The sequence below is a fragment of the Molothrus aeneus genome, chromosome 14 (assembly GCF_037042795.1).
Source record: "Molothrus aeneus isolate 106 chromosome 14, BPBGC_Maene_1.0, whole genome shotgun sequence".
In the NCBI taxonomy this organism is placed as follows: Eukaryota; Metazoa; Chordata; class Aves; order Passeriformes; family Icteridae; genus Molothrus; species Molothrus aeneus.
In genome coordinates, this window is record NC_089659.1 from 15,716,957 (window position 1) to 15,733,170 (window position 16,214).

General features: G+C 39.6%; 1 protein-coding gene across 1 annotated transcript in view; it reads right to left on the minus strand.

The window, feature by feature from the left end:
* Positions 1 to 16,214, minus strand: part of CHM (CHM Rab escort protein) — a 53,090-nt gene that overhangs the window by 6,504 nt on the left and 30,372 nt on the right. The window contains exons 9-13 of the mRNA XM_066559661.1: positions 10,350 to 10,427; positions 5,434 to 5,538; positions 4,508 to 4,571; positions 3,187 to 3,283; positions 880 to 972 (exon numbers count right to left, since the gene is read on the minus strand). Of these exons, the coding sequence (XP_066415758.1) occupies positions 880 to 972; positions 3,187 to 3,283; positions 4,508 to 4,571; positions 5,434 to 5,538; positions 10,350 to 10,427 (437 nt within the window). The remainder of the gene's footprint in view (positions 1 to 879; positions 973 to 3,186; positions 3,284 to 4,507; positions 4,572 to 5,433; positions 5,539 to 10,349; positions 10,428 to 16,214) is intronic.

Below are 16,214 nucleotides of genomic sequence, written 5' to 3' on the forward strand. Positions count from 1 at the left end.
TTGAAGTTAAAACAGCTACAAATGAGAAATGTTTGCAACTCTCCAGTCTAATAAAGTTTTCTATTTACAAATCTAAGTTGTTTTCTAAATATTACAAGCAAAGCAATTATGAGTATTATAAAGTACTCCCACGTCTCAGTAACTTGCATTGATACCAACAAAGCCCCTGTCAGTGGGGGCTGAGCACTGTTTTCTCTCAGAACTGTGATTTATTGCCTTGCAGCAGGGGCACACTGTATTTAAACTGCTCCTGCCAGGGTTAGAACACAGCAGCATCTCCCACATGCACATCACCTACTCTGTGACTATTTACCACAAATATGGTTCTAGTCAAGATCTCAGGATGAAGTTTCAAAAACTTGTGTGGAATTAGCCCAGGTATTTCAGGAACAATTTCCTTCAGCTCCATCAGCAGCTGTTCTCCTCTGGGGTGTGGGATTGTCCATCTCAGGGCCAAAGTTCAAAAATGTATCCAAGCTTTCCTTGAACTTAGGGCCAAGTAGTTGATTATTGGAAATCTATCTTTGTGATTACAATATAGAACAACTTTATGGTTCCACTGCTTACAGTAGAATCCAGAAAATTTCAATTCAAACAGCAAACAAGGAAACACTTGAAGACAAGAGGCTAGAACAACCCAAGAAGCTTCTACCATTTCACAAATATTTAATTTCACTACTGCACCTTTCAAGGATGTGCTGAACAGCAAATATGTTCCATGGAAAAAAGAAAGTGTGAAAAATAAAAAGGTCCCAGACACTTATGGTCATGTCCTTGGATACTGGAGTTAAACCACAGCTGAAGCAGTCAGAAACAGCTACTTTAGTGAATTGTATTTATGAAAGATAGTATCATAATACCTCATGTGTTTATTTTTACCTTTTTCTGTATTTAGATTGAATAACTTCTGTACAACAGGCTCTAAATCTTCCCTTGCAGTTTGAGTTGATGGACAGGTTAGATGGACTAAATCTGGGAAAAGAGAACACAAACTAATTCCAGTCACCAACACACAGACAGATGAACAACATTTACAACTTTTAAAAGACACAGCAGGCTTTTAGAAATCACAATTCTTCATAAAATCCCTTCCTTTACGCCAGGGAAGTACCATGGACAAACAGTGTATACACAGCACACAGAGAATTCTCTGGGAACACCTGAGAGTTCTTTAAGCTACTCCCATGATGACACTGTGACTGTGCAATCCTTTGTACAACATTTTATTCATCCACTTCTGAGATGGGAGGAACTATTGCTGAACTACTCCTTTATTTGTTCTGGTTCTCTGCTCAGATATAGAACCAGCTGCTTCATCCCACCTGGTTTTCCAGCCATTCATTCATTTAAAAGCCTCACCTTAAAGCTTTTCATAAAACCACCTTGCTGGGCTCATCTGCTCCTGGAAACTTCTCACCAGAGAAGTCTCCATCAGAGAATCCTGAAGGAATTTAACACTGTGCAAAGTTTAAACTGATTTTTCTTCAGTACTGTAAATTTCTGATCCATTTAAAAGCAGTGCCAAGCTCTGGTATTATTTTAAACCTAGATGACATTTTTGTCTCTTCTCTCTGAAGCTTGGCTGTATTTGTTGTCATTATTTTCCAGTACATCACTCAGATCTTGACCCTGGTTCTGTCAGGAACAGAAATTTAACCCTTCCTGCTCCTCTGCTTTCAGGTTGCACACATACAGATTCTATTCAAACATTAATACTCATTTTTTCATTCAACCCAGACCAAACCTTCTGTCTGAAGGAATATGTATTAAAATAAGGAAAAGGGTGGTGATCATCAAAGTCTCCCCCTAACCTTACCTAGATGCTTCCAATCCCCAACACTGTATTAAAATCTATTCTTTCCTCAAAAAACCCAGCTATAAATCACTAAAGTTCACATCATTTACTTTCTATAAAATCTTTTTTATTATCTTTAAGGTTATGGTTATGAGTCACAGTCATCAGTATATATTTTGATTATATTTGATTTACTCAGGTATAACTGCATTAGTTACAGTGGTTGCCAACATTTGTCTTCAAGTAATTCTCCCAGCAGGAAGAACGATGAGTTCAGTTCCTGATTTCATCATTACAGTCTCCATTTTTAGGGCAAGTGAAGGAGTTTGGTTCCACTCAAGTGGCAATACAGATGATGTGCCTGTCATTTGTGCACTGTGATCAAAGAGTAGATGTATTTGTATACTTATCTTAAATAATTGTTCCAAGGAGAAATCAGTCAGGTTAAAAACCATTTACAGATAATGATGTAAAAGTTTTTTAAAAAATTATGAAATATGTCCCATAACTGGAACCCAGCTATGCCTAATATAGAACTTTATTATTTCAATATATGAAGACAAATTTCATTAAGGAAGGCAGTACCTTCTCTTTTGAAATGAAAGGAATTGATGGAGAAAAGTAAATAACAGAAACCTTAATATTTCAGCACCATAAAAATCCTCCTGAAACTAATACTTTAGATCCATGGAACATCAATCTTTCATTAGTTTCACTTCCTGCTGTATATATCTTGTGAACCCTTAATAAAAAGAAATCAGCTATTTAAATGATAAATATTAACAATGTGCTTTATAGCACTAAGGTATTAATTAATTACAAGCCTATATTTTTTATTATTATTTAGTAGGAGATAAAACTTTGAATGACTTAATCATTTACTTTACTCTTCTTTCATATGCAAAGAACTTAGTTCAACCCTCTTTTAACAGCAAAATAAATTGGTTATTATTACAGTTAGTTCTTTCTTGTTAAAAAGAATCAGGAAAGGTAACCTCTAATTCTATTCTAATAAATACCCCAAACAAAGGTATTATTACTCAATTATTTCAAGTTTACATAAAATACCAACAACAGAATCCTTTCAGAAGATGAAAAGCTTCCAAATACATTGTATTTCAGGTATTTCCATTTAATATTTCAGCTAAGGGAGCCCATTTTCAAAAAAAAAACAAATGACAGATTACCAGGAAGATCCATGTGCTTTGGATTATTATTTTTATCTCCTGAAGGAGGATTTATTCTTGTGTAGGTGAAAATGAGTCCATGAAGCTCCATGATAGCAGGAAGCCATGGCTCCCTGTGTTCTGTGCAGCAGAGGAACAACACCCAGAGGTTTTCAGTTGTGCTCCAGAGCTGCCAGAGCCAGAGGGAAAATCTCCTTTACTTACAGGTGTCCTTCATGCACGTCATGGTGGAGGAGCAGAGCTCGATGACACGAACGGCCGCCCTGCCCGGCTCCAGGGGAGGCACTGTCAGGATGGACACCTGGGCACAGAAACAGAGCCTGAGGGACAGCACAGGACACCTGGGCACAGAAACAGAGCCTGAGGGACAGCACAGGACACCTGGGCACAGAAACAGAGCCTGAGGGACAGCACAGGACACCTGGGCACAGAAACAGAGCCTGAGGGACAGCACAGGACACCTGGGCACAGAGACAGAGCCTGAGGGACAGCACAGGGACACCTGGGCACAGAGACAGAGCCTGAGGGACAGCACAGGGCCTGAGGGACAGCACAGGGACACCTGGGCACAGAGACAGAGCCTGAGGGACAGCACAGGGCCTGAGGGACAGCACAGGACACCTGGGCACAGAAACAGAGCCTGAGGGACAGCACAGGACACCTGGGCACAGAAACAGAGCCTGAGGGACAGCACAGGGCCTGAGGGACAGCACAGGGACACCTGGGCACAGAGACAGAGCCTGAGGGACAGCACAGGACACCTGGGCACAGAGACAGAGCCTGAGGGACAGCACAGGACACCTGGGCACAGAAACAGAGCCTGAGGGACAGCACAGGACACCTGGGCACAGAAACAGAGCCTGAGGGACAGCACAGGACACCTGGGGGATGTGGCAGGGACAGCACAGGGACACCTGGGGGATGTGGCAGGGACAGCACAGGGCCTGTGGTGGATGTGACAGGGACAGCACAGGGCCTGTGGTGGATGTGACAGCACCACCATCCTCACCACAGGTCAAAAGGAACTGCAGTTACAGTTTGGTTTTCTAGTTTACTATGACAGAACAAACACAACTCTGATTAATATGCTCTAGAATGAAGAACTGCAAAGACTGACACAGCAGATGCATTTTAAAGTGAACAATGAGAACTTCAAACAGCAGAAAGGAACGTTTAAGAAAAACAAAGGAACTTTGAACAAAGTTTAGACAAGATACATAATTAACAGAATAGTAAGGGTAACAGCTTATTAAAAAGCAAGCAAAATTAAAATTAAAGACAGCAGTTTAGAACCAAGTAGGAAAATCCCAGCCATTGAACTAAACTGAACTAAAATTTGTAATAGTTTTATAGACACTAAAACAAACGAAACAATTACCAGTACAGAGAGCTGACTAAAGATCTTGATTCAAGCACAAACAAAACTGAATTAATGACTTAATTCCTACCAATAACTAAATATTAACACAGGGCCTGAGCTGCCAAAGCCAGAGGGAAAGACAAGTGATACAGAATTGGTGTGTACCTGCTGCTCTGAGTCTGTGTTCAATACAGACTGATCTGTAATGAGGACTGCCCTGGAGATCTGCCTACAATTCAATAAAAGAATTATGTAAAAATAATGATATAATAAATTCAATACTGCAAAATGAAAACAAAGATGTAAAAATAGCAATTCAGAATCATAGTTTTGGTAATACCAGGGCCATGTCACTATCTAACCCTCATTACTATGACTCTTAGTGGGATATTTTGCCTGTTGCTGAAGCAGAAACACACCTGGAACACCAATGTAGTATTTTCAATGACCAAAACAGGTGATGAATAAATGAATCTGTGCAATTGGATCAAACAGCCTCCTTCTGCTTTTTAAGAAGTTCTTTTGCCTATTTGCTCAGGATTAGCAGCAGCACATGAAGCAGCACAGGAGCCTTGGGATGAAGGGGAAATGCAGCAGGGGGGAGCTCACTCCTCACTGCACTTGGTGCTCCTGCAGTGCCCAGGGTTATCCTGCCCTGCCCGCACAGCTCTGCTGATCCTCCCTGCCCTGCTCTGACAGAGGCAGGACAAGCCCAGGGCTTCTGCAGCACCAAGCAAATCACAGAAATCAAGGAAGTTTAGGACTTGTCTAAAGCTGAACAAATTTAAAGCAGGGACAGCAACTGGCACCTTCACTTTCCAAACACATTTTAGCAAATATGAAATTCCCAACATATTTAGAGCGCTTGGATTTGTTATATGGAAAGGGGGACTCTGATTTCAATGACAACTGAAGAAAACCTGACTATAGAAAGTATACAGTATATCCTCCAGTTAATAGAGAAATACTTTGCACAGAATTGAACTGTACTGCAAAAATAAAGGAGTGGACAGGAGGCTCCTCAATTTAACTTGCAGGGCACTTCACACACCATTATTTAAAGAAATTGTGTGTTTTGTTTTACCACGTACCTGTAACACACATTTGTGCATGTGCTCTCTGAGAGGTAACTGTCTTCCACAATAAAATAGTTGGCACTTATTCTTTGTCCAAAGTGATCCACAACAGCTTTGCACCTGTATAAAAAAACCACAAATCATAGTAAGAAATTTTGATTAAAGGTAACAAAAGCATGCATAAGTTGTTAAAATTGAGTTATACAGCACAATATTTGTATCTTTCATTAAATTTAGCCATGTATTTCTTGAACATGTGAACCCCTAAACCAATTCAACTGATCACCAAATCCTGGACTGACACATTCTACCTGGTGTATATGCATTTACACACACAATGCCAATATAGATAATGACATCCCAACTTTAATAAATTGATCACTTTTTACAGAAAATATAAGCTTATAGCACTGGCATTTAGCTTTACATTTCTCTCCTCATAATATGTTAAAATAAAATTGTAAATTATTCTGGAGGTACTACCCCATTGCAGTGGGGTTTCTTTCTATCAGAAAGACACCTTCACCTAAACCAAGTTTGTTTTGACAATAATATTTGACAAATTAAATAGCAAAATAACTTGGGAAATTTGGGAAAGCTCCCTGACAAATGAGTGCATCAGACTGTTCCAAGAGTGAGTTGCTCTGTGACTAAATACACCCTTTATCTCTAAGTGACACACAAAGGGATTAACTGAGTGCTGGTGTTGTAAGGACACAAATGTTCTCCATAGAACAAGGACAGAAATAGAAGTGGGACAGAAATGCAAACCACAGAAATGAACCCATTCAGTGAGCTTAAATGAGAAGACAAATTTCAGATTTTAAGGGGGAAAATTCTCTGTGAAAGGACAAACTTCACTTATGTATGAAGCTACATCATGAATATGAGACAAAGGAGGCTGCACACAGATACTCAGTAAAGCCACCTCTGCTGCTGATTCTATATCCATGATCTGTGCTCTCTTCTACACTATCAGAACATTTACTGCATAAATAAATAAAGAAAATTAGCTTTACTGGACTTCTTCTTGGGGCATAAAAATGACACCATTTTTAAAATTAAAGTTTTCTGAATAACTTTATCAGTGTTCCAACAATTTAACACACAGTGATTTAATTCACTTAAAGCAGTGAATTTTCTCACACACACTTACACACGTGTGCATGCACAGGGAAACATCCAAAAGAACACAATGCCTGAGCCAGAGATCATGTACAGATTTATCTTTTTATCATAGTGCAGCTTTATCTGTGAAATACCTGACATGCAAGTTATGCCTTAGGAATGAACAATTTCTGTAACTTCAAGCTATTTGTCAGCTTCTGTGATTATAATGATCTACAAACCCACATCTACAATCTAAATAAGTAACAGCAATCAGCTCCACCAGCTCTGGTAAAGCAGTTGTTCCTATAACCTGAGATGAGAATTGGAAAAGGAGACACACAGTCCTCATCTGTAAATGTAATAGGTTTATGACTATTAAACATGTTTTTGTAACACTGACTTCTAATGCTGACCTCCCAGGCATCTGGCCCCTACATATATTCCTATTTTCAAATTCAACAGGTACCTGACAACAGTACAAGCACTGTTTGACATCCAACATTCTTCAGTTTCAAATCCTATCCCATGTGTGTTTCACTTGCAACTTTAACAAGGTTTTCCTAACTGTTAATCCCAGTGATTTCATCCTGGAGCTCTCATTTGAATACTGCAAATAAACAAGGAAGTCGAGCTGCAGCAGCTCATTTCTAATTATAACCTTTCTTATTGTTTATGAAACAATTTCCCCACCACCCCCCAAACATTCTGGAAGGGGAAAGGTTGATTAAATGTCATGTTGCATCACTCAAAGCCAGCGAAAGCAACGACACATTTTATTTTCCTGCTAAGTGCTGTTTCCTCTCCTTTGTTCAGGAATAGCAGCAGGTCATATGTGTGATAAGATTTTAAACTGAGAGAGAGAGAGAGAGCTTTTCATTTCAGTCCCACTTTACTTCAAAGGGTGATGCTGAGAAGATTTCTTTCAAGTAGTGCTTCCACATGCAGCAAACACTCCTGCACTGACATTATCAGGTCTCTGTCATCTGATCTGTGTTGCGACAATGAATCACAGCCAACCCTCCATTGACCTTCTTTCAATGTGTCTGGATAAAAGGATGAAAATTAGAATCCATCTCCTTGCAGTGCCACGAGTTATAAATGTACTTTATAGGGCTCATTATCCAAACTAATGGACTAAGGGCGACATCCTTGAAATGGACTCAGCAGCACTGACAAAGCCAGGCTGCAGTATTTCAGCAGATATGTAAATTACTGGCTGTTTGCTCTATCTTTTTATCACAGATGTATAAATGGCCATTTATCACATCTCTTCCATTTTGAGACAGAATTATGCAATTGGAAACATATGTGAAGTGTGATCAATATAAAATGCCCACCATTATGATGAAATTTTACATGTACCCAAAAAAGTGACACACAATAAACACAGGAAAACAACATTATCATACATTAAATTTGGTTTTTTTCCTCAGCCTCAGAAATACAATGTGGTTTTTATTTTCTAATAGAGCATCACAGTTTGACCAAGAACTCAGGATGTTCTACAAACTTATTAAAACAGCAGATCTCTTACCATACATAAAACCCAGATATTTTCAAGTGCATTACTAAAACCTTAAAATAGGGATGTCTAAAATTTCTGTTCTTTCACCCTGTCTTGCCTGAATCTTATTTTCAAAAATTATAAAAAACCTACAGAAAAAGGTTAAAAATAATTGTAGAGCTGGGTATAAAATCTACTGTTCTCTGTAGATACAGGCATGGGTAGGAAAATGTGAAAAAGCAATGTTAGCCACGTCTAGAAAAATGCTGGAATAAACTTTGGTGATGTTCTGAGACTTTAATTAAACTCTAACAAAAAATTTTTAGAAGAAAATCAAGGCTATAGGTAGAAGTATGCATTTTCCTTATGTGCACTAAACCAGGAATATTAAAAATAGAGAAAAAAATCCCTGCCTCAAGGCATGGATGCAGCCTGGAGAGCTGTGAAAGGAGCTATAAAGTGGTAATGACCACTGCCCAATGCATTTCTGCAGTGCTGAGTGAGCCATCTGTAACTGGGGAAGCTGCCTCTGCAAGCACACAGCCAGCTGCACTGACAACCAGATATGAATTTGCCTCTTACCAATTACTATTAATGGTCTGTTGACTCAAAAGCTCAGTAACTCATAAATAGCCTCATTAACAACTTGATAGCTGATTTTTATTAGGCAAAACGCTGAAGCCCAAAGTCAAGAGGAAATACAAGCTGGTGCAGGGGGGGAATCCACAGTGAGGAAGGAGATAACAGCAAGAATGAAACAGGAGATAAAGGAAATGGATTATCTTGGATGTGTTGTGCTCCTTCGTATTCACTATCAGATAATGGCATTATTAAAAGCTCAATGTTTTTGGAGTAATGAAAGTCTGGTAAAATTTTAGAAGTATTTCAATAATTCTGCTCCTCAAAAATCTATCATTCTAAAATGGCACAAGTGAACCCCAAAAACAGCCTAAAAAGAGACACTTGTGCTGGTTTTTTTTAAACTATATTCAAAACATAAAGGTAGGTTAATGGAAAAGCAGCAGTCCAGCTCTTCTGCAACACAGATAACCTTACAAAGAAAACATTGATTTCAAAGTCTTCAGGATGTGCAGAAGCAGCTGGAAACTGGGGCAAGCAGTACCATTGACCAGTTAAGACCTGCACAGAGTGGGGTTTGGAAGTTGCTTCCAACCAAAAGCTTTGTCCCCCTGCAAGAGCAATTTAAGTATTTAAACACTGTTGGAATAAAAAAATTTCCTACAGCAACAGTTCAAATATCACTGTTAAAATAAATAACAGTTCCTGAAAGGGGCACAGTTTAATTTTCATATGATTTGTGCATTTTGAAGAACACACCTGCTGAAGCACATTTACATCTCAAAGTCTACAACTGTGCAATGAGCTCCAGAATCTTCAGGAACTGGCAGAAAGGTAAAATCTGGAGTTTATCCAATTTCAGGGAAAACAGCTACTACTTGACCATGTATGTGGCAAATGCAGCTACAAGGACTGTGCTCCAGGAATTGCAGAGCAACTGGGAAGTAAACCCACACCCCCTGATTTAACTACTCATTCTCCTAATGCATTGGTACTACACCATTTCTAAATTAATTCACTAAATTTTCTACAAAACATCTTGGACTTTTCAATTATACACACTGAGCTGCAAACAGAGTCTTTAGGACAGCCAAAGTCTGCAGTTAGACTAATACCTGATAAAATGTGTATAACAGAAATATGATAATTTACAGAGGTGTGAAAAATGCCACTATGGAAAAAACTCTGCGTTGATTTTTCTTAGCTCAACTTTAAGCCTGCCTACAGGCCTGATATTGTTGAAGAAGAATTTATTCTGGAATAAGAGGGCAGCATAGTTTATGACAACAATCTACCTACAAACTCATTAAAGTCTTTTCTCTTGGAGTGACATGCATTATCAGCAAAGATTAATCTGATGAGTCTTTAGGTGAGCTCCATTTTTAAAAATGCAATAACAGAGGGCTTTGTTGTCATCTGATGAAAATCAATTAGAGTAGGTAAGGCCACAAGGAAAACTAACATCACTCATCACCAGCCCCCCGGCAGCTGAAATGATTTGTCTTCCAAGCTTGGGTGATCAGGAGCTGTAGTAATATCACAGGGAAATTAATTTAGTTTCTATATCCTAGACCCACTTTCCTTGTTCTGGAGGACCTATACACAAATTACTTTTAATCAAGGTTGATGTGTTATTAATACCAAGGAGGATCTCAGAAGAATCATTTTTTTTTCAATTGACTTGAGACATTTTTCACCTGTGTTTTGTGTATAAACAGAAGTTCCTGGTGCCCCTTACCGGCCCGAGGCTCTGTCCAGCACCAGGCAGCGCACGGCGTGACGGAGGCAGTAGATCCCCCCAAACACAGCACACAGCCTGCAACAGGGAAACAGAGGTAATTAGTGCAGCTCTGCTAATTGCAGTCAGTCTGAGTGGTCAGCAAGGCAAAGCTTTGAGGTGTTGGTAACACTGATTTACTGACAGAAGCAAGATGTGGAGCTGCTGGAGCGCAGAGGAGGTCACGGAGTTGGCACAGGGCTGGAGCCAGGCTGGCAGAGCTGGGGGGGCTCACCTGGAGAGGAGAAGCTCCAGGCACAGCTCAGAGCCCCTGCCAGGGCCTGAAGGGCTCCAGGAGAGCTGCAGAGGGACTGGGGACAAGAGATGGAGGGACAGGACAAGGGGAGGGAACAGCCTTAAACTGAAGGAGGGTAGGTTTAGATTGGATATATGGAGGGTGGGCAGACCCCAGCACGGGGTGTCCAGAGCAGCTGTGGCTGCCCCTGGATCCCTGGATGTGTCCAAGGCCAGGCTGGACAGAGCTTGGAGCACCCAGGGACAGTGGAAAGTGTCCCCGCCCATGGCAGGGGTGGCACTTGTTGAGCTTTAAGGTCTCTTTCAACCCAAACCAGTCTCTGATTCTGTGAATTTGAAGTGAAAGCATTTTGATATCTCTTCAGAGGTGACAAACTTGAAAACTTTCACTTTGCAAACCTAACTTCCAAAAATGGCATTATTCTGTCATTCTAGTGTCAGATGAGGCAGATCACAGACAGCCAGTCCCACAACCCCCTCTGACCTGCAGGACAGGGACAGCCCAAGGAGCTGTCAGCACCACCAAGAACCACGGGACACCTGGAACACCCAGTTCCCTAAAAACAGCCCTGCTCCTCATGGAAAACCAGAGATACATCCCAAAAATCCCAGCCTTGGCTGTTTGGAGGTTGTTGAGGATGCACCACAGGTTAAACATCCACTGAAGAACTCCTAGAGAACCTAGAGCTATGGGTTTATTATCTCTGATGCTGCAATCCACAGCCTCCTGCCTCACACAGCAGCTATCAGCATCTTTCAAACCAACTCAGAGGAGCTGATCTCATATCTTGCATTTAAGAATAGCACTATTAACTTCACTAGAACTGGATTCCTTAGTTAAAAACATTAATTACGGTTTTCCTTCAACCACAGCCAGGGGGTTTTGATATACACACTTTATTTTTCCAGTGTGCTTTGAAAGAACTTTGCTGCTTGGCTGCACAAAAATGTGAATTATTTCTTTCCAAGAGTAGCCTGCTATCCAGGGGATGAGGGCATGACCAGTTTTCATAAGCCAGCAGAAAAGTTCTTTTTTAAAATGAAAATGGAAAGGAATTTGGATTGTGTTGCTGAACAATCACAAACAGCCAAAACACCTATTAGAACAGCCTAGCATGAAAAATGACACAACTAGGAAGGACTTGCCAAAATTATTTAAATACAGAAACTGAAATATTCAACTAAATGGCACCCCAATAATTTATGGCAAAGGAAAATCATTGTGCTGGCATTACTTTGATACAATGGGCTATTCAAGATGATTTGACTGCACTTGAAGTACATGGCAACTCTTTGATAGCATTAACCCTAAATGACAGACATTTAAACTGATATTACTCTAATTAACTGGCCACTGCCTCCACCAATAATTCAAGTTTTGCTGAAAGATAGCAACAACACTGTACTCAGCTTCAACTTTGGCCTGCTGACATCAAATCATATTACAGCTAAATTAACAGTTGTGAAAATTTCTGGCCTGGTAGCCTTCCATCATACACAGCCTTTAAATGCCATTTCAGACCCCATCAAGGCAGAAATCAGCAGTTGCAATTTTTAATACAGCTGTGGAACAATAGGACATATTAAAAGCTGCATTTTTGACAGCATATTCGCAATGATTTATGAGTTTGTATATAATTTGATTATTCTATTAATTTTACTGATTACTGATTCAGCTAATACAGTGAAGGTCACTTACAAAATAAATCTTCATTACATTTCACAGAAAGTAACTGCCTCCAACTAGTTGTTTTCTTTAATTAAACACTAATGTAACAAGAGAGGAAATAGGCTGCAGGGTTGCTGCATCTGTTGATATAAGAGGAGTTTAGTGCTTTGATGTAATGCTCTGTGATATTAATTGAACAAAAATAGAATGTCTCTCCATTTGACATCTCCATTTCCAACACTGAGATACCACAAAAACACTCACATTACAGACTTAACCTTAGTTCACTCTGAAAGAATTTTAAAACTGTATCTAATAATTTTACACCAAAATCTAGTTTTTATTTCTAGCATGTAATTTGTCCTCTGCTTTCTAAAATGCACGTTGTGATTAATTTAAAAATTGACTATTTTTTAACTGTGCATTTTTTCTATAGTAAAAACTACTTGCTTCTCTCCTTAAAGCTGAATACTTCATGTACAGCACTGCAAGCTTTGGAGAAAGATCAAAGAAAAACATGGCAAGTGCTGAGATAATGAATTGTTCTCTTTCAGTTTATTTTAACAAACAGAGCAAGCTGTGACCTGGTTCTTATGTAAAGTCTGTTTCCTGAAAGGCCCCTAGAATGTCAGCCTTTCCTCCAGTGTTGCTGTGTTCCAAAAACATTAACAGGTAGAGTGGACACAAATCAAATAAATAAAATAGCTCCAGCTACAAAAAATGATGGTTAATCCTCCCAACACATAGTTCCCATGCCAAAGTCAAAACCTGGTGTGTGCATCCACCTGGGCAACACCAAAAATCCACCCCCCCAAAAAAAGAGCACCAAAAAACTAATAAAAAAATAATCAATGTCATCCTGAACTGTCCTGGCATTTGCAGAGCTATGGAAAGGAAAAGATGTGACAGAAATGCTTAGGGAAGCAGATGAAGAGTCAAATATTTTGACTTTTTCCTGCAGGCTGTGTTCATTATTCCTGTGAAATTCAAAAAGGTCCTGTAAGATCAGAGAAGCAGCCTATGGTTTAAATCCATCAGCAACGTGACAATCCTACACCCATCCCAAAGTTCCTGCACTTCCCCCCCAGCACTCAGCTCACCCACAAACTGCACTTTGAGCCTGTAGCCCAAGGTAAGATGATTTCTATCCCCAAATCTCCCCCTCCTTCTGGGAACCCAGGCTGGGACTGGGAAATGCTGCAGGAAGAGGAGCTGGAATGGCACTGCTGGGGTACCAAATTTAACTTTAAAACTAAGAAATTGCTCCTTTTGATTGTGTGGGATTTAGACTGCATATACAGAAATACCCACTCACATCCTGTGAAAAATTCTGGTAGTGAACACTGCCAGTAAAACAGACAAGATAAAAACTGCTGGGCTTGGTTTGGTTTAGAGCACAAAGCTCGAGCTACTGATCACTGACCCTACACAGAGCCTCTGTGCACTTCTCTCCACAATTACAAACTAGGGGTAATTTAAGTCTATTTCATCAGAGTCTGGCAAGGGTTGGTATTTATTGTTCAAGGATTCTGAATGACCACACTGCACTGAAGTACAACTGCTCCAGGAGTTTTAGCATTTGAGTTCCTATTATGTGAGGCACAAGTTTTGGGGGTGGGGAAGTCACTGCTGCCTTTTACAGGCCCAAGATCCCAATTCCATTTCCATAATTCAAATGTAAGAAGATAATGCAATAAAAATCTAAATTTATAAAATATATTTTTATGTTCCTATACTTCAGCCTTGCTTTGTGCCAGTGTAGATTTCTTAGGGTGTTTCTAAAGCTGAGGAAATTCTGTTGACAAAAAAAAAAGACCATGTTTAATCTGTCTTTTTATTTCAACTAGTAATTAGTAATTTCAACAAATGCAGCACCAGCAGCTTATTGCTGATAAAAGTGCCATGTTCCTGATGACTCTTGTCACAATAGAAAAGTGCTGTTTCTTAAAATTATCCACATGATCAACCTCATTTTTTCAATGATATTGCAATTAACACTACTTTTTAGTGAATCAAGGTTAAGCATCATTCTCTGGGATTCTACACTCAAGAAACTGATGATTTCTATGAAGGTTAGGTGAGAGACCATCAGGCAATGTGTTTAAGTGGCCTAGCAATTGTGGTTAAAGCACTGTGGCAACTGTAAGAAATTGCTACAGAGCTGGAGAGGAAAAAAGAAAAAGGGAATAGAAGAGTCCAGTTGTTTCTGTGCTGCTGTGAGGGCAGGGAAGTGCAGAGGCACTCCCAAGGCTCCTCTTGGGGAGGTGGAAGGGCCTGGCTCCAAACCCCAGGGACCTTCCAGGAGAAGCAGCTGCTCCTCAGCCAAGGTCATCGAGCTGCAATTGCACAACAGCTCTGCCCTCCCAGAGAGGCTGGGGAGAGCAGGACTGCAGGGCAAGGCACAAAAGCCAGGCACTAGGAGCAGTCACTAAACATTAGCTCATCTCTAAAACCCATTTCTGTGTTCTCTGCCTCCAGAAAAGACACAAAAATTCCAGTTCTCTTAACCCTCAATGAAATTCAAGGCCATTTTACTAATTCTGTCATGTTTAGGAAGGTACCTTTCTCTGTCTTCTGGTTTAATGAAAAAGGACTCTGCTAAATGCAATTTGCCTCCTCGTCTCAGATTTGCTCCAGTAATAAACAATCCTGTCATTTCCACAGCTCTCCTGATAATGCTGCAAATATTCACATGTCTGAGTGAGAATTCTCAGGAAGACCCTGTAAGGCACAACCTGCACATCCCCACACAACCAGGGAGGAACTCCCTTGCTAAGGGACTGGTAAGAGGTAATTCCAAATAATATATCAAGATACATTTCTCTCCTATTATCACCATTACCCTAATTATTAACCCTGAAAAAGTCATCTCACAATAACATTTTGTATTTTGTGCTTTTAGGTTCCAAGTATGTTTTTAAAATGTATCAAGATGATCAAGAATGAGAGTAGGACAATGTAAGTCTGACCCCTCAATACAATTTCTTGACTGAAAACTTTTCCCTGCCTAGTTAGGGATGGGAAATCAATACACTTTGACAGCATCCACATGATTGAGAGCATCCCATGTGATAGATTCTAATGGCTGAAGGCCTTCACCAGGTATAAACTCCTGCAGAACACAATTTCTAGTCAGAAATAACAAGGAGCAGAACAGCTCTCATGTTTGCAAGTAATTTTTTAAACAAAGAATTGACAAACACTCAGAAGATAAAATCTAAAATGGGAAGGTATTCTCTAAGTTTCATCCACGTAATGCATTTTACAACAATGGTTATTTCCAAATTAAAAGTCTTTTCCTGTCAAATTCTGAGAAATACTGTGGGCAAGGACACAAAAGCATTCCACAGCTGTATTAACGACAAGGCTCACTGATCTGTGAATAACCTGAAAAAAATGAAGATTATTGAGTTACTTTACCAATCTATCCATCCATCACTAGTGAACAGGTCTCAGAATGATGGATTATCTCACTTCCCTCATGTTTATCCCAAGAAAGAGTTTCTCCTTAGAGGGAAAAACAAACAACTGTTCCTACAAACAATCCTGCTAACTCTGCTTGCCCATTTTGCATTCATCTGCCAACAAAGTAAGAAGAAATATATCAAGTTTGTCTTTAAAGGCCAAACTATATCTGAAGTTTTATTATTTCCCTGAAATGCAAGTGAAAACAATTAAGAGGAAAGCAGCACTGCAGCTACTGGTACTATTCAGTATTTCAGTACAACTCAAGGAATAGTGATACACTGTCAGTAATTCCAATTATATTTTCTGATCCAAAGAAATGGAATAATTATAAGTAATATGAGATAGATAAATATGAAAATTAGGTATTTTGAAATGGAAGACTGAACTCATATCTCACTATGATTTTTAAATCACCTGTGATTGTTTCACATGTG